This window comes from Balaenoptera musculus, chromosome 16, assembly GCF_009873245.2.
Source record: "Balaenoptera musculus isolate JJ_BM4_2016_0621 chromosome 16, mBalMus1.pri.v3, whole genome shotgun sequence".
Taxonomy (NCBI): Eukaryota; Metazoa; Chordata; class Mammalia; order Artiodactyla; family Balaenopteridae; genus Balaenoptera; species Balaenoptera musculus.
The window spans coordinates 73,103,324-73,130,452 of NC_045800.1; the positions used below are offsets into that span (position 1 = coordinate 73,103,324).

At 37.3% G+C, this 27,129-nt stretch overlaps 1 protein-coding gene across 4 annotated transcripts in view; it reads left to right on the plus strand.

The window, feature by feature from the left end:
- ANK3 (ankyrin 3) overlaps nucleotides 1-27,129 on the plus strand; it is a 686,669-nt gene that overhangs the window by 440,711 nt on the left and 218,829 nt on the right. For all 4 annotated transcript variants that reach the window (XM_036828058.1, XM_036828063.1, XM_036828060.1 and 1 more), the window contains 4 exons: nucleotides 13,617-13,718; nucleotides 14,219-14,317; nucleotides 14,526-14,624; nucleotides 22,110-22,208. In XM_036828058.1, coding sequence (XP_036683953.1) covers nucleotides 13,617-13,718; nucleotides 14,219-14,317; nucleotides 14,526-14,624; nucleotides 22,110-22,208 — 399 coding nt within the window. The remainder of the gene's footprint in view (nucleotides 1-13,616; nucleotides 13,719-14,218; nucleotides 14,318-14,525; nucleotides 14,625-22,109; nucleotides 22,209-27,129) is intronic.

Sequence of the window (27,129 nt, forward strand, 5' to 3'; positions counted from 1 at the left end):
TTGCGCATGAACTCTTAATCCTGGTGATGGCATAAACGACGGAACATCCACTTTGAAGATGTGTGTTAATAGTAAAGATATTTATGACTTCAAGACCCAGACTTGTGGATTTCACTTTCAGCACAACCTCCCAGTGAGGTCAACCATGTGGATTTAAGACAACAGTTTGATTGACTTTCTGGGTATGTCTGCATAAATACACTGGTACTGCCATTCACATTTATATTAGTACATCCAATATGAGAATTTTGGAAAATTGTGCTCTTCCTGGGCCATATTTTCTGATGTGTGACCAGAAGAAACCAGGCAATGTGGTCTGTTGGATCTGGTCACCTAGGTAAGAAATTATTACTTATGGAGAGTTTTATTGGAAGAAGCTTTATTAGAGGTGTCTTAGAATCTTCTTGAGAAGTAGAAAGCATGGTCAAATAGAAGGCCTTTTATTTTTTAAGATAAAAAAAATCTTTGTATTTTGGGGAAGCAGATGTCATTTTTAAATTTTTTTATCGCAGTGTAGTTGATTTACAACGTTCTGTTAGCTTCTGCTGTACAGCAAAGTGAATCAGTTACACATATACATATATCCATTCTTTTTTAGATTCTTTTCCCATATAGGCCATTACAGAGTATTGAGTAGAGTTCCCTGTGCTATACAGTAAGTCCTTATTAGTATCTAATTTATATATAGTAGTGTGTATATATCAATCCCAATCTCCCAATTTATCCCTCCCCCAATCCTTTCACCTTTGGTAGCCGTAAGTTTGTTTAGAAGGCCTTTTTATATAGCAGTAGTTCTTGGGTTAATTTTTTTAAATGGTTAGCAGCCAGGAATCACAAAGTTATTCATATTTGTTAAACATTTGATTTTTACCCTAAGCCCCGTAAATGTATCAATACATCCATTTGCCAAGTGTGGGAGGTGAAGATGAGGACTCTTGTCTGAGCGCAGAGCTGCTGACTGTAGTGCAAGCCGTCCTCCCAGGACTCCCCACACTTTTTCTGCGAGTTTCAGGTTCGCCGTCTTTAAAGGAAAGCTAGAAACTAACGTAATCTGACTTTAGAGTTTTTCCGAATTTTTCTGATTTGTATTTTCATCCTTTCCAGTCATGTCATCTATATCTGACTCAGCAGCGACATTTTTAGGAACATCTTTCTAATGAGAGTCTTTCCAAAGCATTTAATTTCGTTTTCATAAAAATACTCTTTCTCTATATACTGTTTCACAGCTTAAATAATACCTAATTAAATTGCATGATGATAACATCTAGAACAACTGACATAAACATGGTAGAGGGAAAAAAACACAATTGACTACTTCTAGGAGCAGGTGGGTGTGGGAAAGGTCTCCTGTGTTTGGGCATCGGTCCTGTTGGACAGAAGGAATGGCGAGCGAGGGAGGGTGGTTAAAAGAACAGTTCCCACGCTCTAGCTGTACTTCCATGAATGTGACATCACACAGACCTGAATTTGAATTCTCGTTCCAGTGCTATGTGGCTGTGGAAGATTATACAGCTTCTTGAGCTTCTATCTTCTCATTGAAAGCACAGAAATATCAAATGTTGAGGATCATGAAATAAGTTCATCCATGAGCAGTGTCTAGCCGAGTGCCTGCCTGCCTCTCCTGTGACTCTAAATAAATGTTGCTGCCGTTTCTTTCCTTCTTTTCTTAGTGAATCTAAGTTCCTTTTTGCCCTTTGATATCAGTCTGGAACATTTAGCCAGGGAAGGCATTAGATACCAGGGGTTAAGGCCAGAGCTCTAAAACCAGGTGGACATGAGTTCTAATCCTGACTCTGCCAGTTTCTAGAAGAATGCCCTTTGGAAAAGTTGCCTAACCTGACTTTTCTAACCTGTAAAATGTGGGTGATAATGGCACAGACTTCATAGACCACTGAGAATAAATATGTGGCAATCAGTGAACATGCCTTGTGTGTTATAAGTGCCCAGTGATTGTTAGTTACGTTACCATATTATTAGATACAGGACACTTAAATGCCTTAAGTGTCCATTAGGCCAACAGAATGCAGACTTTACCTGTGTATTCTTTCTTTTTTTAAAAAAGTTCATTTTATTGAAGTATAGTTGATATACAATGTTGTGTTAGTTTCTGGTGTACAGCAAATCGATTCAGATCTCATATTCTTTTCCATTATGGTTTATCACAGGATACTGAATATAGTTCCCTGTGCTGTACCGTAGGACCTTGCTGTTTATCCATCCTATATATAATAGTTTGTGTCTGCTAATCCCAAACTCCCACTCCTTGCCTCCCCTACCTCCCACCCCCTTGGCAACCACAAGTCTGATCTTTGTGTCTGTGAGTCTGTGTCTGTTTCATACATAGGTTCATTTGTGTCATAGTTTAGATTCCACATATAAGTGATATCATATGGTATTTGTCTTTCTCTTTCTGACTTTACCTGCAGATTCTCTCTGGCAGTTACGCCTAAAACAAAAACGTTGCTCCACTGGTGATCCCAGCAGGCATATTACAAATCAGGCCATGTGCTCAACGTGAATGAATAAACCAGAATAAACTCAGACCCACTCCTTCATCTTCTCTTCAATTTTGGAGGAACTTCTAATTCTGTCACTAGACTCTTTCTTTGGTGAAATGAAGGGGGAGCAAGAGACTAGAGAGGATACGAAATAGACTTTTTTTGTTCCCAATTAAGTTAGTGTAGGTTTTTGTTTCTCAAGGAACAGTTAGAGCACTGGACTCTGCAGGAGATGAGCATGTCTTCATTTAGCGTTTCCTGAGCGTCTGTCACGCAGAACTCGGCTCTGAGCAGGACGTGGACTTAGCCTAAAAGAGAATAGAGTCCATCTTGCGGCGACAGCTGGCATCTAAGCTGAACCAAGTGCTTTAGGAGTCTGGAGAAAGAATTGGTCATGTCTGGTGTTTATCAGGGAGAATAGCAAAGATGCAGTGACATTGGAGCTGGATCTAGGGTAGAGTGGATGAATCTCTTGGTGGGGGAGGGGAGCGGGGGGTGGCGGTGAGCATGACCGCTGAAGGGATGTCGTGGGTGATGTCACAGTGCCGGGGAATTATGGGGCCTGTTGAGAAATCATAAGCCTTTGTGGGATGGTCAGCTGTCTAGATTGCCTTCAAGATCAGTATTTGTGTTTTAGTTCAGGCTGGAAGTGTTGGGGGCAGGATTTTTTGTTTTTTGTTTTTTTTTTGATAGAATGAGCTCGTGGATTATTACACAGGCATATGGGAGTCCACGGATTTTTTTTTTTTTTTTTTTAGTTTATGGCTGTGTTGGGTCTTCGTTTCTGTGCGGGGGCTTTCTCTAGTTGTGGCAAGCGGGGGCCACTCTTCATCGCGGTGCGCGGGCCTCTCGTGTTGCGGAGCACAGGCTCCAGACGCGCAGGCTCAGCAGTTGTGGCTCACGGGCCCAGCTGCTCCGCGGCACGTGGGATCTTCCCAGACCAGGGCTCGAACCCGTGTGTGTCCCCTGCACTGGCAGGCAGATTCTCAACCACTGCGCCACCAGAGAAGCCCCCTGGGGGCAGGTTTTCAAGGGCCTTAGAGACTATGCCATAGGAATTGATTCAATGTTATGGTTTAAAAGCAGAAACATTTTTACAAATAAAGCATGTCATCAAACATTAATATATAAACCAGATAAAAGTAGATGTACTTGGGCTGACACTGAAAATAGGCATATGGAACTCTGCTTACTTGGCCTTACTCTTTTTTTTTTTCCTTTTTTTAAAAAAAATTTTTTTATATATAGTTGATTTACAATGTTGTGTTAGTTTCAGGTGTACAGCAAAGTGATTCAGTTTTATATATGCATATATTCATTCTTTTATGTTTTATATTCATTCTTTTTCAGATTCTTTACCCATATAGGTTTTTACAGAATATTGAGTAGAGTTCCCTGTGCAAAACAATAGGTCCTTGTTGATTATTTTAAAATATTTATTTATTTATTTTTGGCTGTGTTGGGTCTTCGTTTCTGCGCGAGGGCTTCCCCTAGCCGCGGCAAGTGGGGGCCACTCTTCATCATGGTGCGTGGGCCTCTCACTATCGCGGCCTCTCTCGTTGTGGAGCACAGGCTCCAGACGCGCAGGCTCAGTAATTGTGGCTCACAGGCCCAGCTGCTCCGCGGCATGTGGGATCTTCCCAGACCAGGGCTCGAACCCGTGTCCCCTGCATTGGCAGGCAGATTCTCAACCACTGTGCCACCAGGGAAGCCCTGATTATTTTATATATGGCAGTGTATGTATGTTAATCCCAAGCTCCTAATTTATCCGTCCCACCCATGTTTCCCCTTTGGTAACCATAAATTTGCTTTTGAAATCTGTGAGTCTGTTTCTGTTTTGTAAATAAGTTCATTTGTATCATTTTTATTTTAGTTAGATTCTACATATGGATGATATCATATGATATTTGTCTTTCTCTCCGACTTCACATAGTATGATAATCTCTAGGTCTATCCATGTTGCTGCAAATGGCATTATCTCATTCTTTTTTATGGCTGAGTAATATTCCATTGTACATATGTACCACAGTATTTGTGGATATTTTCTTTATCCATTCATCTATTGATGGACATTTAGGTTGCTTCCATGTCCTGGCTATTGTAAATAGTGCTGCAGTGAACAATGGGGTGCATGTATTTTTTCGAAGTATGGTTTTCTCCAGATATATGCTCAGGAGTGGGATTGCTGAATCATATGTTAGTGCTATACTCAGCCGTACTCTTGACCTCAGGATTCATGAACCCTAGGGCTCCCCAGAACCTCTGCTGTTGAGGAAAGAGCCTGGGCTTATTATCAAGCAGTTATGGGTTTCAGTTCTTGCTGCCTACTTATTAGCTGCATGACCTTGGGCAAGTCACTTACCTTTTAGGAAACTCAGTTTTTCACATTTGTAATGAAGATTCCTATCTTGATTGAATTGTTAAGAAATAAATAATAATAAAGCACGTATAATGATACAAAATAATATATATATATATAATGCTCAGTGAAGTCCCTGACCTGTAATAGACCCTTATTAATATGCAGCTATCATCCTTGTCATAATTTTCTCAGAGCTCTCAGTGGCTCCTCACACATTCTAGAATAGTGTTCAGTGCTTCTGGAATATTCAGCTAGAGACAGCGAGCTGACTACTACCTCCTGGAGGTTTTTAGACGGATCTGGGCGTCACATGGCTAGGGCCCAAACTGGGCAAGTAGCAGGGTGAATTAAAAAAAAAAAAAAAAAGATTAAGTGTATTTCCAGCTGTAAAAAAAGTGAAGATGTTAGGATAATGATAAAAATAAGTCTTTTGAAGTATACTGTGAACTGGCACAAAGGTAAGGGATCTTTAGAGGTGAAAAATGACATGAAATCAAGGACCAGTTTTACTTGGCTGCATAGACACAGGACATGGGAGACCAAGGTGGACAGTCTCGTGAAAGCCTTCCAATAAGCTGGACCCCAAAGGGTGTAGCTCCCAATATAAAAGGTGGCCAGGAAATAAATCCACCACATAGAAGAATAGAGCAAAAACTTGCCTGTCTCAATTTGTTACCAGATAGAAAGACAAAAATCTCCCCTGAGAATTTGTAACCACAAGGAATCCCTCATATCCATACCAGTTTGAGATCTAAATTTATCTATTTTTTGTTTGTGTCTTTAAAACAAAAACAAAAAGCCCTCAAGGCAAGCATTTATTTCAGAAATAATCTTGGGTTGATAGTGCCTCTAGGCAACTGACAGACACAATCTAAAATTCCTCTTTGGCAGATGGCACTGTTAACCCAAACCTTAAAGTATTCCCAAAGATTAATTTCTAAGGAGTATGAGCTCATAATCAATCATCACAAACTACAGAAAGTGTAAATTGCTACCATCACTTTGGAAGACAATTTGTCATTAACTAGTTAAGTTGAATGAGTACATACCCAATGACCCAGCATTTATGATCCTAGGTATATACCTTAGTGTCTTGCCCGTGTGTGCCAGGACTGGTGCCGTAATGTTCATGGCAGCACCGTTCATAGTAGACTGAAACCAGGAACAGCACAGTTAACAACTCCACAGTGGCTAGATTCTGTTACAATCACATAATGAAATCTTCTTGCAGCAGCAGTGATAAATCTACAGCAGTTACACATGTCAACAAGGATGAGTCTAACATAGCATTAGACAAAAGGAACATGTCACAGGAAGATATATAATGTATGATTCTACTTATAGAGAGTGCTAAGATAGCCAATTACATCATATTTGGCTTATCAAGGTTTATGTAGATGTTAAAACTATAAAGAAAGTCATGAGAATGATTAACTAGAACAGAGGATGCCTTTGGAGAGCCAGTCAAGGAAGGGCTCATGGGAGGTCTACAAAGCTGCTTGTAACTTTGATTCTTGAGCTGACCAGGTATGTGGGTATTGCTTTTACGATTTTTCTTTAAACTGTTCATATATGTTTTATGCAGTCTTTTGTATGTATGATACACATTCTGATAAGCACTTTTTAAAAGGAAGATGGAAACTGTAAAAGCCCCCAGTGACAGAATATTTGATAGGATTCATGTGTGTAACTTTCTGGGAGGGTTTGAGGGGAAGAATGAAGAAGAAAGACGTAATTAAAGATTCACGCCTCTCAACACAAGAAAAAAAAATTATAGCTATGTACAGTGATGGATGTTAACTGAACTTATTATGGTGATCATTCTCAATATATACAAAGATCAAGTCATTGTACGCCTGAAACTAATATAATGTTATATGTCAGTTATACCTCAATTAAAATAAAAAAGATTGACAGCAAAGTTGCATGCCTGAGGGGTTAGGATAATCTTGGGACCCTTAAATCGAAATAAGGAGATCAAGGGAGTTTATTACTCACATCTCTGCCATGAGTACTTAGTTGCAGTGACAGAAATGTGTTCTCAGTAAATGTTTGTTGTTGCTGTTGAGGTGAGGAAATTGTGAGACATGGCAATGGAAATGTTTTAGGATAGATACAGATGGGTACAATGTAGATATAGAGTGTTAGGCGTAAAAAGAATTGTGGAAGTCGTGATAGTGATGAAATCACTTTGGGAAGGAGAACAGGAAGAAAAGAAATGTGAGATCTGAAAATGGAAAAAGCCCATTTTTCAGTGATGGGTTGAGGCAGTGAAGAACACAAAGGTGTGAACAAAGAGTTGAGAGAAGCTAAAGGGAAGATGTTGAAGAAAGAGAAGGTGATTAGTACTGTCCAATGATTCAACATTCAGAGGAGAGAATTATGATTAAGTAATGGGATTTGATGATTGGAAGGTCATTGGTGATTGCATACAGAGACTTTATTGATTAGTGTGAGACGCCATATTGCTAGGGACTCAAAGGTGAGTTATCAGTAGTATTAAGGATATAGAAGCAGTGAGACTAACCTAAACCAATCCTTCAAAACATTTGATATTCACAGAATGACTTTAAAATAAAATAATAATCATTTATTGAGTGCTTGCTATGCACTCACCCTGTTAATTACCCTACATGAACTAATTTCATTCTAATAGTAGATTAGTTTATCACCATTTGACAGCTGAGAAAACTGAAGCACACATATGTTAAGATACTTGCCACAGGTAGCAGTGCTAGTAAGTGGAGTTGTTGGGATACAGACCAATTAACCAGTCTACCACACTGAGAAATAGACATGCCTTGCAAAGGGTGCTAGGTAGAAGACTGGAAGGAAAGGGGCTTTTTGATTGTATGTGTGTAGTTTGTTTGTTTGTTTGCTTTAGGTTTAAGAAACACCTGAGTATATTGGTAGGCAGGGAACAGGACACCAGGAGAAAAAAAGAACCTGAAGCTTACAGGAAGGGTCATCTTCCCTTCACATGGTTCCCAGATAGTTGGGAAGACGAGATATAGGAAAAGGACTGGAGAATTGGTAGATCAGGTATTAATAGGCCTCAGAGACTGCTTCCTGTTGTTTAGAGGCAGTGGAGCAAAGCTCTGTGATGTACTCACTGAGTCGCCAGTCTGCATTTCTTCTGGCGAGCTAGTCTTACCCTGATCTTGAGCCTTGAACTCAACGAAGGGATTGTGCTGCAGCGGGGATGTACCTGAAGTATTGCCTAGATAGTTAATTCGATGGATGAATGAACAGATGGACGGATTGATTGATGGAAGATGAATGAACTAATTAACCAAGAGTTACTGGGCATAGACTATTGACCAAATATTTATTAAGCCCTTTCTTAAAGTAGTGATTAACAGCCTAGACTCTGGAGTCAGACTCTCTGAATGTATTCCCTGCCACTCACAAGCTGTGTGTCTCTGCGAAAGTCATTCATTCTATAGCTCGGTTTCCTCATCTATAAAATGGAGCTAGTAGTGCTTACTTGCATTCGTTTCTTAGGGCTTCCATAACAAGCCATCACAAACTAAGTGGCTTAAAACAATGAAATGTATTCTCAGAATTCCCTGGCAGTCCAGTGGTTAGGACTCGGCGCTTCCTCTGCTGTGGCCCAGGTTCAATCCCTGGTTAGGGAACTAAGATCCCGCAAGCTGCACCAGACACAGCAAATAAATAAATAAGGGACTTCCCTGGCGGTCCAGTGGTTAAGACTTCGCCTTCCACTGCAGTGGGTTCAGGTTCGATCCCTGGTCGGGGAGCTAAGATCCCACATGCCTTGCAGCCAAAAAACCAAAACATTAAACAGAAGCAATATTGTTGCAATATTGTAACAACTTCAATAAAGACTTTAAAAATGGTCCACATCAAAAAAATCTTTAAATAAATAAATAGATAATCAATCTTTCACAGTTCTGGAGGCCAGAGGTCCAGAATCAAGGTCTCCTCAGTGCCACACTCCCTCCAAAGGCTCTAGGGGATAATTCTTTCTTGTCTTTCCCAGTTTCTCGTGGCTCCTGGCAGTCCTTGTCTTGTGGCAACAATACTCCAGTCTCTTCCTCCATCTTAACATGGTTTCTCTTATGTGTCTGTGTCTCCTCCTCTTTTTTTTTAATTGAGATATAATTGATATATAGCACTATATTAGTTTCAGGTGTACAACATAATGATTCTATATTTGTATATCTTCTCTTGTTATTAGGACATCACTCATTGGATTTAGGGCCCATTCTAATCCAGTATGACCTCATCTTAAATAATTATATCTGTAAAGGTCCTATTTCCAAATAAGGTCATGTTCTGAAGTTCCAAGTAGACATGAATTTGTGGGGGGGGGGCAGCATTATTCAACCCCACTATACTACTTCATGGAAATAATATAAGGACTAAGTTAATATAAGTACTTATACAATTATTACATATTATATTAAGTGACTAATGATATAATCAAGTGCCAATAATATAATTAAGTTAATCTAAGTGCTTGTAATAGTATGTAGCACATAGTCAGAGGTATGAAGTATTAGTTATTCCTGAGGTTGGCACTCAAGAAATGCTTATTTTTTTCCAATCACTGCTTTTTGCTGAATAATGCCAATATTCAGTACAGGTGAAAATTCTGAGTTAGTAGGTTAATTTATAATGATGTTTGATTCTATCCTTGAAAAACTTTCCTTGAAAAACACACAAGGTTCATATTTCTTTCCTGTCTAGTAAAATTACTAAGTAGACAAGACATCAAAGTGGCGAAAGACACTTTCATTTTCCAAGTTCTTCCTTCAGATTTTCATCATCTCGGGGGGGAAAAGAAATGATGACCAACTTACTCATATTCATTTAGTACCAACTAACTCCGTAGGCAATGACCTCCTCAGTATGACTTTCCATGTGACAGTTCTCAGCCTCTCATGGGACCTAATTTCCTTCCATAGTAATTTGTCTACAATTGGCTTTAAAGAGACTTTGTTTGGATAGAATGTTCCAGATTAAAAACAGGCTGTAGCCAGTGTTAAGAGTAACCCCTAGTTACTTGACGGAATGATAGCTAAGAGATGCAACACATTGATATTAAGCCTAATACAAAATATTGTATATATTTTTAACGTTAAGGAAATAAACAACAGTATATAGGTACTATAGGCAGAATCTGAAAAAAGAAAAAAATGAAGACGCCATTATTTATCCTGCCAATGAAGCAGCACAGTTTGGGAAAGTGTAAGGGTGAGATGAAGGCCAGTGAGTGTTCATGGGTACCACATCTGTTTTGTTCCCCACCATACAGCCAGATGTTGGCATGACTAGTTCAAAATTGATGTTCAACAAATATCTGTGGAAGGAAGACGTGGCTGCGTGGCTTGCAGGTGGTTGAGACCAGAAGGAAGATCTTGGTTCTTTGTCTGCGGGCTGTAATAATTGCATTTCCTAAGTTGTCATGTTTCTTCAAGGCAGTCTTCATTTCCCTCTTCCTGCTTTTTCTCTGTATTTTCTTCTTTCTCTCCCTAGACTTCTTCGTTGAAGTACAAGCAGTGGCTGATTATTATGTATTGGTGTATTGGACATGTCTGCACGTAACAGAGGGCCGGGAGAAAGGAAGAAAATAAATCTTTGTCCTTTTTCTTCTTCCTAAAGTTCTCAGGTGATAAGTTAGCTACCTCAGAGAATTATTTGATACCAGGGTTATTGGCTGAAATAGATATAGGGAGGGTATCCACCAGAGAATTCTTTATCATTAGAGCAGGTGTTCTTAAACCTAAATCTGTGAGCAGGCTTAGCAATCCTGAGCCGTATGAAATAGCGTGGAAATTGTGTTTGCATGTGCATGTTTGATGTGTGTATGCAGGTTTGATGTGTGTATGCAGATTTGATGTGCATATGCAGATTTGGAGTATGTATGCAAATTTGGTGTGTGTATGCAGATTTGGTATGTGTATGCATATATGTGCAATTGTTGAAGGAAAGGAATGTATTCGTTAACTTTTGTTAGTCTCAAAAGAATCTGAGCTCCAAATAGGTAGGCAACCACTGAATTAGAAGATTTGGCTTATATCATCTGTATTTTGTTTTGCTTTAGAATTTCTGGTAGGAAAATTCTGAGAAAATGTGGGAGAGAAATGACAGTATATAGCAACACCAAACCTTTTCAGATCTGGAATCAATTCAGGGGCTTTCCTTGAATTCTGACACCTCTTTTTGAACTTCTTTGGCTGCTGTTTTTGTGTACTCAAAGTCAGGGTTTGGGATGCTTACTTAACTCGCAGTTATTATCTTTGGCCGTTGAAATTTCCAGGCAGACTAATGTCATTTGTTTCCAGAGCAGCATCAGAGCCCTTCTGGGCAAATTCCCTGATAAGTCACTGAGCTGGCACAAAGAAGATGGTATTTTATGGTACAATGACCCATCTTTGCCTAGCTAATTTATTTCTAACTGAACTTACAAACCAAACAAAAACTAACCTCCAAATACCAAAGCTGTTTAAAGACTGAATTTTATTTTTCTTTACATTTCTGGAAACTTTGTTTTGTTCTTTGTCTGATTTGAACCAAATCTGTTGTCTTCCTCTTACTTAACTCTCTGCCCTGATTAAATGATCTGCATGCTTGACTCAAATCCCAGTTTTACTTTAGCAGCACCTACATGTGTTCCCAGATACCCAACTCATGGCTCAGTTTATGCTCTCTGCTGTTCAGCTTTGTATCATAGTAACTTAAGTAACTGCTGCTGTTGTTGTTAATAAAGCCTCCTGTATTGTTCTAGGAAATAATCAGTTATTTCCACATAATTTACTTACTTGTTGATTCATTCATTCACAAAACATTTATAGGCACCTGCTGTGTGCCAGGGATGCTTCCAGCTGTAGAGGAAAGAGAAGGATGGATGTTATACATATAGTCACTGCCTTGTGCTAGGTCAAGGCATATGGCAATGCAGGCAAGCCAAAGATTTAAGACTTTTGAAACCTACAGTCTTTCAGCAAATTGGTTTACCATTTATTTAGAGCGATGGTTCTCAACAGGGGCGGTTTTACCCTTCACCCCGGGAAACTTGGAGACATGAAGACATTTTTGGTTGTCACAAATAGGAGATTCTACCTGCTTGGTAGATGCTGGGAATACTGGTGAACATAGACACTGAACAGGACTGTCCCCATGTCAGAGAATTCTCTGTATCAAAATGCCAATAGTGCTGAGATTAAGAAGCCCTAATTTAGGAGAAGCAGTACTCCTTCAGAGAGAGGCATACTGCTGTACATGGGAAGGGAGGAGACCCTGAAGACAGTGCCCTTTTTCTTTGAGGTCTTGAGCAAGTCAACTCAGCTGAATTGACCCCCACCAGAACCAAAGATCTTTCTGAGGGATGGGATTTCCTTCATCTCAGGTACATTTCCAGGGTTGAATTAGTATTCCTCAAAGATTGGCATCTTGGTGGCTTTCCAGTTGCCTACCCCTTAAATCTGCCTCTGCTTGTTCTTAAAGGGCTTACAGTTTAGGGTGGAAGAAGGACAGGTATACCAAAATCTATGATACTGGGTGATAAATGCCAAGAGGGCTCAATGAAATCAGTGCCTTGGGAGCACTGAGCAATTAAGCTCTGCCTGGCGGTCTGGGAAGCCTTTACAGATGAGGTGGTAAGTAAATGGGAGTTTGAAGGACGTAGTTGGCAAATGGCTGAAAGAAGACACTTTCCTCTTTTAAGCCATACCCTGCATGATTGCATTTATAACCAGTGATGTTTTGGGCGGCCCTTTCAAGAAAATCTGCTCCTGTATTGTTTTACATAGAACAAGATTCCTTTACAAATTGTGCAGACTCAACTTTGCCGTCTTTCTTCTCATCACCTTCTTTCTATTAAAAATTTCATTAGTAGATGATTTCAGCTGCGTAATTGTAGGTATTAGAGTTTAGCAGTAGTTCAGAGTTGGATGCTTTCAGTGAATGAACTACAGACTTGGCTTTTGTTGTTTTAAAAATGTGTATGTATTTCTTTGTTTGAACCTGCTAATGCTTCTGATAAAGTTTTCTGCAGGCTGTGGATTTAGCTAGCTTGAAAATATGTGGAAAGTATGCTTCACAAACTGTGTAGACATGTATAAATGAATGCTTTTCAGATACAGTCTATGTTCCAACACATGGCTATGTCCTGCAGGAAAATTCAAGAGAACATCATTACCCACAAATTCCTGTTAAACTAGTGTGACATTAAATGTATTCGTGAAGCTATTAATTGAAAAGTTGGCCGACACTAAATGTATCTGTGAAGCTATTAATTGAAAAATTGGAGAGATACAAAAGAATGGAGTAGATGTTAAATTTCTTTTTTTTTTTAATTATATGAGTTTCAGGTGTAGCCTTATAGTTCAGCATCTGTAAAATTAAATTTCTGATTAAAGAGAACAGTGAGGTTTATAATAATGTAACTACCAGAAAGTTACAGGATTTTTCTTAACTTTCATGAAATTGTATGTTGATTTAACGTACCTACACATCATGGGAAATTTTCTCTTTCGGTTCAGAATCAGTTATGACATCACAGAAGGGGTAACTTTATACACTTGAAACTAACTTTGGAAGAATTTGTTCTTTTCCTGGTGACTTTATGAGGACCTTTTATTAGTGTTTTCACGTTAGAAATAAAATAGTTCAATTGAAAAAAATCTCAGTTTTACCTTCTTTTTAGTTTGGACAATAATTCTGGGTAGTTAGCAACATGCATATTAGTTTCCTTTTTTCATCAACACATTTTTTCTTTTTTTATTCAGTCGGATGCCAATGCAAGTTACTTAAGAGCAGCTCGAGCCGGACACTTAGAAAAGGCCCTTGACTACATAAAAAATGGAGTCGACATCAACATTTGCAATCAGGTTAGTTGTGGTGATTGTTGTTGTTATTTAAGTTTTTATTTTATTTATTCTTTTATTTTATTTTTTTATTTTTTTATTTTTTAACATCTTTATTGGAGTATAATTGCTTTACAATGGTTATTTAAGTCTTTAGATAAAATTTTAAAAATCCAGACTTTAAACTCCTTAAATCTTTCATTAGATATTACCAAGACTTTCTCGTTTTTGCCAGTGTTTTCTATTAAATGTCACCAGCTTGAATTATCAAGTTATTCTCTGCTTTGTTAGAGAAGCATTCAGAAATGTAGATATGTATCCTTTAATAACTAATTCCTAAAATTTAGTACGTAATGACATCAGAACAACCTATCTAATTGCCACGAGTACTTTTATTCCTAATTCAAGTTCCTACACTAAACACATACAAGTGGTTGTTGGTGGGAACTCTTCAGAGTTCTTGGTTGACTGTTTACTCTTCTGTTTTCAACGTGCTGAGTAAAGCTTTCCCTTCACTTAATCAGAATGGGTTGAATGCTCTCCATCTTGCTTCCAAAGAAGGCCATGTAGAAGTTGTTTCTGAGCTGCTACAGAGAGAAGCCAACGTGGATGCAGCTACAAAGGTCAGTATCACACATTTCGTGCTTTTTATATCAATTGCCCAATTCAGTGAGAATTCAGCCCTCGATAAGAATTGGGGCACGCTTCTCATGAGATACCTGTCAGCCTTGTTCTCTTTGGGGAACTTATAGAGGGATTTGATATTTTGTAAAATGTTGAAAGTAGAGAGAAAGATGGGTGAGCTCATGTATCTTGCCTTTTGTTTTACAGAAAGGAAACACAGCGTTGCATATAGCATCTTTGGCGGGGCAAGCAGAGGTGGTAAAGGTCTTGGTTACAAATGGAGCCAATGTCAATGCCCAATCCCAGGTAAGCCTACAGCTCTACTGCCAAGAAATGTTGTTATAATGATTCACAAACAATGTTCTGGGTCAGGTGCTTGCTTGGTTTATGTATCTTCTAAGAACATAATACTTAAGAGCTATATCCCATGAATAGCCATATTATTCTGGATTATTCAGTTTCATATATATCCTCATTTGCAGTACTCTTTGTGTGAGATGTAAAGGTTTTTAAAAGTCATCCGTCTGTAAAACTGGTATGTATGGCTAGTAATCATAGACACAAATGATTAGAGGACCTCTGTAATGCAGAGACTTATTCTGTTGTATGATGTTAGCTCAGATCCAGTCTCAGTATTTACTCACAGACAAAGAAAATGAGGAGGCCTATAAAAGAGGATATGCCCTTAGAAGTTCAGAATATATCGGTGCTTTATCTAGTTAAAAAAGGGAAGACACTAGTTAATTCCTGTTTACTAACTCAGGCATCATCGTTGTTCCCTGAAACAGATTAAAAAGAAAAAAACAAGCAGAAGAAACTTTAAAATCCCCAAAGTTTAAAATTTCCACATTGTTAGTAATGAATATACACTGATAATTCATTCAGAAGATCCTCCTACAGGCTCTCAGAATCTTCCATGAAGTTCTAAGGAAAATACCAATAGATTATCATTTGGCAGACTTTGAGTCTAAAAAAATTAAGTTCACTTTATTGTTCTAAAAATATAGGTCCTTATTATCCAAATTATGCATTACTATTCATGTCCCCACAGATGTGAGCTTGTGTAGAAGAGCAAACATCATCTTAACGTACAAATATCCACTTAGGACCTGACCATTTTTAAAAAATTTTTTGAAGTATAGTTGATTTACAGTGTTGTGTTAATTTCTGCTATGCAGCAAAGTGATTCAGTTATACATATATATATACATTCTTTTTCACATTCTTTTCCATTATGGTTTATCACAGGGTGTTGAATATAGTTCCCTGTGCTCTACAGCTGGACCTTGTTGTCTATCCATCCTGTAGATACTAGTTTGCATCTGCTAATCCCAAACTCCCAGCCCGTCGCTCCCCCACCCCACCTCCCCGGCAACTACAAGTCTGTTCTCTATGTCTGTGAGTCTGTTTCGTAGATAGGTTCATTTGTGTCGTATTTTAGATTCTGCATATAAATGACATCATATGGTGTTTTTCTCTCTCTTTCTGACTTACTTCACTTAGTGTGATCATCTCTAAGGACCTGACCATTGTTAAAACTGGCCCCTACTCAAACATTCCTTCCAGCTGAAGGCTGACATCTATCCTGGTTCGTCAGTACCTACCCCAGGGTATTAGATTTTGAACCCATTGACTGTAGAACAAAGCTGCAAGTTTTGCAAAAGATGTAGGATTTCATGAAGTCAGGGAAAGTGATGCTGGAGGACTGCTGTGGGGTTGTGACTTTCTGGCAGTAGTTGCCCAGACTGTGTGAAGAATTTGGATGATTTCCTGACAGGTGTTTCAAACTCGAATGATTTGAAAATCAAAAGATTAAATGAAGAAAAAAAATTAGGTGAGGCCTTTGGTTCCCAAGTAGTTTTTGCAAAAGGACTATCTTTTTGCTTATGCTCTGAAAATAAAAAGTGAAGGATGTCAAGCCGTCATGTAATTTTGTTGGAAGAACATCATACATTTTCTCCCCCAAAATCAGAGTTGGTTTAGTCTTCATTCACTCTGAGAACCTGTACATGAATGCAGTTGTAACCTACCTTTTGTTAAATCATATAAAGTCATTTTCTACAATGTCTGGTTTTCTCTTTCAAGATGAAGTCTCAGTCTAACTTTTTTCATTATTTACTGCGGCCTTTTGAGCTCCACTTTAAATGCACTTGATTTCCTCAGTCTTTTCCAGTACTGATTATCTTTGGATAACAGGAGCCTCTTATATTTTATGGGTCCACAGAATTGTAGTGATTCTCTCCCTTGTTACTCCCACTGTAGCGATGAAAGCTCTGATGCCATTGAATAACAGTGTCGTGGAAAAGAAACGGCACTGTACTTCCAACCACATGATTTCTTGTATAATTGGTCTAACCTCTAGTTCCCTGTGGTTGGACATTGGTTACATGGTCTATGCCACCTGTGCTGATTCCCTTTGATAGCTCACTTACAGTAATAAAGCTTTTCCAGAAAGGAGTGATATAAAGTTGAATATTGACAAGTATGGTACTTGAAGAGAAATACAGACCAGCTGACCACAAGAGGAGCATTATGGTTTTCAACCAATTATTTTTAAATGCCCCTGTAATTTTTTACTTAGAAAATAGCTAGTGTTAAGCTCTGAGATAGTGGGAAAACTCTTTAGTCCATTTTCATTTTCCTATTTTCCCCCCAAGGGAGGGAAAAATTAACCTTCCCTTCTTTTAAACAATATACATTTTCATGACTAATGTTCAGAGGAGGCATGGTTTTAAACCTTCTCTGCAATGTCTGGAAGAAGCTGTAGTCGAAATGAAATCCTAACCATATTTGATTTCAATGTATACACATCCTCTCCTGATGATGAAGTGTGGAAGGAGAACGTGGGCTGTGAAATTCCCTGTTCCTTGCAGCTGTGCCTGGAATACCCAGCCACCCACTTGACAGAAAACCTGCCCCCCTTTCCTCTGGACACCTGCCCCCAGAAGCCTTCTGAACCGCATCGTTCTGTGGACAGAATAAGTAATGAGATCACCATGCAGCAGAATGGAGTTTCAAAGATAATTCCTGGTAGCAACTTTTCAAAAGGAACTTTAAAGAACAGCAAGCAATAATGCCATGAAATGCAATGAAATTCCATTTGGTGGCAGAAGATAAAACATCCCAGGAATATTATTATTCAAGAAAGTGTATCCCTATCTAAGTGAAATTTTATCCTATAGACAATATTTAATAGCCAACAAGAAACAGCATGAAGAGAGACCCTCACCTTCCTTAAATATAAAAATTCTCCTTGAAAATAGAAGTGGCATGGGACAATATCAAGTTCTGATGAACTGAGGCTCTATAAACTAGGAATTTGTGGATATTCTTGTAATAATTCTTGTCATTGCCTTGATCTTAGGTCTTAATAAGTTCGTTAACTCTTTCTTATATTACTTAACATTCCAGGAATCATTTAGGCCTACCCTAAGAAAGAAATTGGGTTAGATAACTAAATTGTGATTTTAAAGAACTCTACTATGATTCCTAACTTCTTAACTCTACTAAGTTCTTAATACTTTATACGAAATACAACAATGATTAACAGTGTTTGCTCTTGAAAAATCTCAAACTGCCATGTCAAATGACATCCCTCACGCTTTTCTCCTTCTCTGTCTTTATTCCATAATATAAGGTACCAACTATGTTTATAAAGAAGCAAAGTCTATTTCATATAATATTTTAACTATCAAAGTATTCTAAATTGACAGGTTTTCACAGTGGTTTTAACAAAGACAAGACCCTTTAATTAAACCAATGCTTCCTTTGTCTTTCTGGGTTTTTTAATGTTTCCTGTGGGGTGGGGGGAAGGTCAGGTCCTCATGAAGTCAGACAATGGGTGTGGTCCAGATAGAGCCTTTCTGACCTTTAAACTAATAGCACATCTCTGATGTAAACAACCTTCACAAAAATTAGTACCATATGTAAATCAGTACAAATATATCACCATGCCCTTAACATTTTAATTCATAACAGCACTTTATGATATACGAAGGCTTGGTTGGAGGAAACTAGGATGGATAAAATTTCATGGATGAAATTTAAGCCCTTATTTTATTTTATATATATTGTTTCATTTCATTTTTATTTTATTTTGTTTTATTTTAGTGGGTATTAGGTAGCATGCCTCAGTACTGTCTATAAAACTATAAGTCTGCAACTTTGCATACTTATGATAACACCACAATACTTATAATAACACCATAATCAGAGCAGAAGATACTGAAGATATTGGATAAAATCAGACGTCAAAAAGCATACTCAGTCTTGAGCCTTTTGAGAATTCAGTGTATTGTTGCTGCAGAAAAGGAAATGTAAATTGGGCCACCCATATGTTCCTTTTTGGTCAGCTCTTTGTTTTGGAAATTTCCTAAGTTAGGAAATTAATATAAAACCAGTGATGTACTTTTTTCTCTTAGGAGAAAAATAACATTCTCTCTGAAATCTTACCATCTTCCCAATCCAGGTACTATTTCATGAAAAATCATTACAGCTCTAGGTCATCCACACCGGATTACTTGTGCCTTAACCCTCTTTGCACTAGAGAGTAATGGTAATATTTTTCTTCACTCTTTCAAAAAGATGCTTATAATTATCTTCCTAGAACCATAACTAGTGTGTATGTGTTCTCACGCCTTGTTGATCCTTTCCCAATAAATGAAATTTTTATTAATTAGTGTTAGTTTCTATTGCTTTCATCCAAATAACTTCAGCAATTTGGAATTATATGAGGAACGCATAGAAGGCTAAAGAAGCTTTCAGAAAGCTTTGGAAACTAGGTAGTCAGAGTGAGAGAACCTAATCAGAAGCTAAAGGGTAAGGTTGCCCTTTGGTACAGTCCCTACAGGCCATTCGAGGGTGGGGAGGGGAGATTTGGTAGAAAAGAGAATTGAGAAGGACGTAGAATAGACGTGGAAGAGCAAGCAGAGCCGTGCTGCACGTGTGTCCACCCTGTGGTTGAAGAAGGGCAGGCCAGTTTACTTCAAAGTCCAACCAAGACAAGTCCTACCTACACATCCGTGAAGATGTAGTTCCTCTAAAGAAGATAGAAACAATACTGCCAAAGGAAGGGACCAAAATAAACACACAAACACACACACTCAAATACCCAGTATAAAATTGAAATTTCCATTATGGAGGCCTCACCAAAAACATTTTGTCAATATGGTCAGCAGAAGTAGAATGAGACCATTCCATGCCATATACTGGATGATTCCATCTACATGAAATTTTTACTACAGACCAATCCATCGAGATGGAAGGCAGATGAGTGGTTGCCAGAGGACATGAGGAGGGGCAAATGAGGAATGAACACTAATGGTCCAGGGTTCCTTTTTGAGGTGATGGAATGTTCTGGAATTAGATGGTGGGGATGGTTGCCCAACTCTGTGAACAGACTTAAAAAACCACTAAATTTTACACTTTGAAAGAGTGAGTTTTTTGGTGTGTGAATTATATATCCATAAAAATACATAAAAATGAAACGATATGAAAGAATGTGACCTGTCAGAAAATGACCAGCTTTCAGGTAATAGCGGTACAATGGCAAGCACTCAAAAAACAAAAGGAAAAGCTATTGTGGAAACTATTCACTACAGAGCTCCATCTTGCTGTGACCCGTGTCTACATATTATTTCTGAGAAATTCCAGTTGTACACATTTTACTCTCTGCCATTGTGAAAAGGGCACACGGAGTGATCTAAAAGTTGTACTTCTTAAGAACCACTCTTTGGAAGCTCCAGGTCTGTAAGAACAGCAGCTCCTAAACCTCAGTGCCCAGTTTTGGGTTTCCTTCAGGGGTTATGAAATGTTTGGTTCTGGCAGGTTTCCTCCAGAACAGTGCAGGTACACTGAGCTAGAAACCAGGCATTTGTAGGTGAACCAGTGTTTCTTAGGTAACTTGAACTACAGCAGACCTCTGCCCTGAAGTTGAGAATCCACTGACATATATTATCTACTTGATATTTATGTCCGAGAGAATGACACCCATTTTGGAATTTTTCCTTAAGAACTTTACTCCTAAAATCTGAATCTTCCATCTGGAAATTTTGGGTGATGTGGAAAGATATATACTCAGTTCATAGAGTGACAAAAATCCACACTGGTTTTCACCTTTCTTTTCTTTTTAATATTTTTAATATTTTTCCTTTCTTTCGGTTAAGAGATATTTAAATCAGCCAAGGATTAAACAATCTTTCATTTTGGTCAAATAAGAAAATGAGAAAATAGCAGTATGATAAAGGGTAATCCTAAACAGCTTTCAGGTTCCTTCATAGCTCTGGGAAGAGTGACAGAGATGAAACCCACGCAGACACACACACACACACACACACACATTGGCTTGCAGTTTTTCCATGTTTCGTGTTTAAAATTGATAAAATCTTGCATAACAGAACAAAGCAACAGTGAACTTAGTGATGTTACTAGGTAGATAATTTAAAAGGAAGAAGTTTGACTACTGTGTCATATTCTACTGCCTCTAATTTGGTGTCTCTAATCTTGAGCTTGGCAACCAAATAACCTAGTTTATTACATTTATGTGTAAAATAGAATAAGTAGAATAGAGGAACTCTCTGATGAATAAAGTATATATGCTATGGTAGATTTGTTATGTGATAATACTTTTATCAAGAATATTTTTAACTTACTTCCTAATTCTGAGGTATAAGCCAAAAAGGTGAGGTTACCAGAGGCTGAATTATGTTATTCATCATATAGTAATTAATACTTATAATAGTTAACCTAAACCTTTTGAATCACAAAGTTTTGAGTAATATTTGGTAACATTTAATTTAGAATGTATTTACATTTATTCTTTGAGATTGCATAATGTAAACAACAAAATTTCCAGATCACTCAGTTAAATAGAACTGAATTCTGAAAATCTTATTCAAAGAGAATTTTTTATAGTTTGAAATATACCTGTTTTGGTGTATATATCTTACAATAAGTTTTTAAAAATATTACAGTATTTCATAGATGTGAAATACATTGTTTTAGAGAACAAACACATATATGCAACATATTTTTACTAAGAAGCTTAAGATGCACGTATTCATTTGCTTCCAAGTTCCTTGGCAGTTGGGCACATTTCAGACAAAGATGCACAGTAGAATATATAATATATGAATGTGTGTGTATGTATTCTGAACACGTCTTTGCAAAAAATGCAAGGAAGGAAACTTATAAAAAGTAGACTACTAATAGAATTCTACTTTAAAATTGAAGATATACCCTTTTCAAATTTGTGTTCTTTCCTTTGCTCTAAGTCACCCCATCTGTGGTAAGTTTGCAGCTGTATGAAATTAATATAAATTCTTTCCAAAGTAGGGGCTATTTCACGTGTTTAATTTTATGTAAAAGTATTACATATTTTATTTAAGATAAATACTTATTGCTTGGGATAAAAAAAGATTCATTGGGACAATGACCAAATGTATTTTTCTGCATATTCTCATGGCGTCTAGTAAAATCCTTTACTCATGGTAAACACTCAGTAAGTAGTTGATGGTTAAATGAATGTACATATTTATCTAAAGTGGATATATTGGTATGAATTATACTTAGACAAGTAGCAATGAACCACACTCAAACTATGAATTAGGAAGTATAATTGTGAATTATACATTCTGCTTAAATTATGGTGCTTAGGTTTTCTAATAAATATGAATATATTAAAGTACTATTAAAATTATGTGTGAGATTTCCTGGAATATATAATATCATCAGTACAGTGGAAAGATAGATTTGCTTTAAAAAGCCACAAACCTTTTAATTCTTATTTTGCAGAATGGTTTCACACCATTGTATATGGCGGCCCAGGAGAACCACCTGGAAGTTGTCAAGTTTCTCCTTGACAATGGCGCAAGCCAGAGCCTGGCCACGGAGGTAAGACACTTTGGTTCTTTCCATGGGTAAGTTCACATGTTTATAGGGCATTTTATAAACCTGAAGCTGTAAATTGAGAATTTGTCCCACTGGTATTTCATTGCAGTTGTATATTAATGTGTGGGCTCGCAAGTTTTTATGAAATATATTAGAAAACTCTATTCTTAGTCTTTCAAGAATCTTCCATTGCATAGATAGCCTTTCTGCTCTTAAATGCCTGGCTCTACCCTATAACTGAGCTATTTATTTACTGTTTACATATTTGCTTGAGAACACTTATCTGCTTCTTACAATTTTGCCTCAAAGGCAGCCACTGTTTTGAAATATTTTTGTGATAAAACATAAGTTTTAAATCTGGTTTTTTCCAAATTTAAGCTAGCATAATTATAATGATTGGATTTATATATTTCTAAAGTTAACTAATTAAACTCACACTTCTAAACAAAACTAGTACACATTTTTAAATACTAGATAAAAGTGGTATCTAAAAAAAAAACGTTTGCAGTCATGAATAGAGGAGTTATTTAAAAATAAAAAGTTATTTAAGTCACTGGTACTGTTTTAGGTAATACAGTTTATTTTTTAAACTAATCTGGATGGAAGATTGTGATCCCTTGTAAAGTGTATCACTAGAAATCTATTGGTAATAATAAAGGACCAATGTTTGAGTATTCTTTATTTTTAACAAAATCATGAATTAGAACAGATATAGGGTTATCCCTTTCATAATACCACTCCTCTGACTTTCATTCTGAAGTATTTCCTGAATGGCACAAGAAGGATGGCAATACAGGGATTGCATATAACCTCACCCAGTTTTTGAGATTCTGCCTTCAGGGGAAACCACTAAGTAAATGAAGAGGCAGTTCACACAAAAAGAAATACAAATGACCATAAATGTATGAAAATACCTCACCCTCCCTCATAGTCAAAGAAATATTAATTTATTAATCAGATAAAGAATGAGATCCAGTCTTTTGCGCGTGGGATGAGGAAGAAATTCAAGGGGTAGAAAAAATTGGAACGTAACTACCTTATTGGTGAAGTTGACAATTGGTTGCAACGCTTTTGCAGAAGCAGTAACTATCAAAATTAGTATTTATACACCTTTTTACATAGCAATTCCACTTCAAAGAATTTCTGTCACATATATTAGAAGATAATGCAAAAAAAAATAGTTATTATATAAGAAGCTCAACAATATGATTAGTAATAACAATTTTTTAAAAACTAGGTGGGACAAATGGGGAAGTCATTGGATAAATACTGCTCTACTTAGACAGTAAAATGCTATTCTGCACTATTAACAAGGAGACAAGACTCTATGTACTGACACAGGAAAATGTCCATAGAGTATTGTTACCAATGGTTTATTCTGAAAATTAGGAGGGAGCCTTACTTTTCACTTCATACCCTTCAGTTCTCTTGGTGATTTTTATCTTGAGAATGTATTTTTAAACAATAATATCCTTAGAGCTTGGTAAGAAATAACAAAGGAACCAACATTTGTAGACGTCGAGCAGGTTCCATCGTCACACTGGGAGGAGGTAGCCTGAGTGAGTCCCTGAAGTACGACGAAACGCAGGTCTCATCATGCTTTGCAGGGAGAATGGGCAGCAGCGGTTGTTGTAGAAGAGAAAACCCATTCACATTTTTGGATGGAAAAACGAAATAATATAAATGTCCTGATGACAGCAATTCCGTAGTACTGTTTTCATCTGTGAGGGACAGGTAGTATTCTTTTCCAGGCTGCGATGGACAGAGCATCAGGTGTCTCTCCTTTAGAAGCGAATATAAGCCCAATTAACTGCTAATAGATTAGAGTTAACTTGTCAGCTAATTATCAGTAACTCACTGAGTTCTCCAATTTTTTTTAAGCTTTCAAGGCCCCAAAAGAGGCATTACAACCAAGTAAAAAGAAATATTATATGAGATCCTCAAACAACTAATTCAGTCTTTTAGCAAGAAGATAGGTAGGTAGGTAGGTAGGTGGGTAGATAGATAGATAGATAGATAGATAGATAGATAGATAGATAGATAGATAATGTAGATAGATATGTAGATGATATGTAGATAGATATGTAGATGATAGATATCTAGATAGATAGGTAGACAGATATGTAGATGATAGATATGTAGATAGAGATATGTAGATAGATAGATATGTAGACAGATAGGTAGGTAGATAGATAGATATGTAGATGATAGATATGTAGATAGATATATAGGTGATAGATATGTAGATAGATATGTAGATAGGTAGATAGATAATGCAGATAGATTTTTTTTTACTCCTTTATATTAATTTCAAAAGGTTTTTGGGGGGGTTTTTTGGGTAGCTTTAAAAAATAAATGAATGAATGTTCTAAGAACAAATCACATCCATGTCTTCATGAGGGTGCTAGTACATCACTATATCAACAACATCTATCTGATTATCTGGAGCTATTTGAAGCTTTGACTGAATTTTTATCTCTTCTTTTGGATTATTAGTACTAGAGACTAAAAAGAACAGGAAGAAATAAGATGTTTCATTCACACAATGTTCTAACTACGATTTGCAATAATATTGGTATCATTTATACAGAAGTCTGTATTTACAGAACGAACAGTAGTGGGCAATGAAAGGATTCCTTAGAAGGAAAAATTTTAATAGGATTTTTAATTTATTATATGATGTGATATTGCCAAGTTCCGTCAATACATTTTTTTTCCCATATGTACCTTGTATATATGTATCAAGTCTTTGGCATGGTTGTGCTTTTTGAAACCTTTCCTGTGTTACTGTGTACTGCATTTATGTCTTTTGCGTTTATATCTTCCTTCTTTTCCACGTCTATCTTCCTTCTTTCGCTAATCAAAATTTTGAAGCATGAGGTAAATGTATTTGTTCACTTACATGGCACAAGCAATTTATTAAGCACCTACTATGTGCCAGACACTCCACAAGGCAGTGAAGTTTCTCAAGGAGCTCCTATCACATTTCCTTTCGGCTTGTATTTCTCTCTTAAGAATAACTGTACAGAGCAAACCAAATCGTTTAAACTTGGTCTGGAAACAAAATCTAGAGCTGCTAATTTTAGCTGTTAACACCTTAGGGCTGGTGCTTTGTGTCTTTAATTGGTTTGTGCAGGAAGCACATCCTTGTCAGTGCTAATGTCTCAGCTGCAGTTGATTTTCTGGTGCAAGGTAGTTTCCTTTACGTATAGGCCCTGTGGATTGAAAACTTCCTATCAGTGGAAATAGAGCCATTTCATTTTGCTGCAGAACAGAAGTGAGCTGTCATTTTTACCCCTCAGGTTTTGCTCAGGTTTTAAAAGTGAGGTGCAACGTTAACTCTTAATACACAATTTTCCTTTCACCATTCCATTTTTTTAAATGTATTTTTCTCTTTTTTTTTTTTTCAAAAGTAATATGTTAAATAAATGAGAAAGTACAATAAAAAGCAAAAAGAAGAAAAAGCCACAGTTAATTTTCCCTAGAGATAACATTCTGTTTATTCATCCAGATTTTTTGTCCATGTTCACAATGCACACATTTATCTTAATGAAAATGAGATCATATATTTACACGGTTATGTAGATTCCTTTTCCCATAACATTAAATTACACTCTAAACTTTATGTCCCTAAGTGTAACCTGTGATATCATTTTGATGACGTCCAGGTTGTATCCAGCCTTTCTCTGTTGTCTTACATGTGGTTGCAGGGAATGTCCTTCTGGTTGGTTGCACTAATGCTCATCCTCTTCCTCATTTGGGTCTTCTTGGAAAAGTTGAAAGGAGCAAGTGGAACTTCAGCCAGATCTTGAGGCTTGGAGCATAGATAGAATTCGTGTATGCAGAACAAGGAGGAGGACATTTCAGGGTGCAGCAAATAGCCTGAGTTCAGATGCCAGGGTGGAGATAGTCCGCACGTCCACAGTTAGTAAGGAGAATGGAGATTTATACAAGATTTATACGAGAAGGGCCTGGGCAATACTGTCACTTAGGCGCTTGGGGCCAATATTTTACACATCCTTGAATATAAATGTGCTGATTTGCATTCAGCCAAATAAGTGGTAGGAGTGGTAGGTGTTTTCCAGCAAGGAATACAATGGTGAAAGTGGTCTTTTAGGAAAACCCACAAGACATGAATATGCAAGTAACTCTGTTTTTTCTTTCTGCCTTATAAGCACTCTTCCATTAGAGCAGCCCTTGATTTGTGCCACAGGGACTACAGATATAAAATATCATGACCCGAATAAAATAATAAGTAACTTACTTGCCAGTTGTCTAGTAAAAATAATTTTGAAATGTTCTTTTGAGTGTGTGATAATGAAAGCATTGCAGAATTAAAATTTGGGAGCCAGTCCTGGGATGTTCTGCTCTGTGCTATCTGTTCTACAGTCAGCAGATCATCCACAAATTAATTAACCACAGTGAAATCTGTAGCTGTCTTCTCTTTGTCAAGTCCCAGGGCCATACAGTGGGAAGACTCAATGTATAGATGTGTGTGTATGTCTGAATTGCCTTTAGTCACATTTTGTATGATCCCTTCTTTCATTGGTCAGAGAAGCCATGAGTCTTTTCATGTATATCTTTCTTAAAACAGCAGTGAGTATAGTTCATTAATTCACATATACTAATTGAGCACCAGATATATGCTAGGCCACAAGGTACAGTGATGAAGCAGACAGGATATGCTAGGCAACAAGGTACTGGATGAAACAGTTTTAAATTAGCAGTGGAAATGTTTACAGCTTATTTAAATGAACTCCTTTGAAAAATTTGCCTGGATTTAACCCGAGATATAATTGTTTTCGCTGAGATTATTTTATGGATACTGAAATTCTGCCATCTTTTTCTTCTTTAGGTAGGACTTTCGAAATTTACCCACTTTTTCCACAGAAAGAAATCCATAAACTTATTACAAATTTTAAAA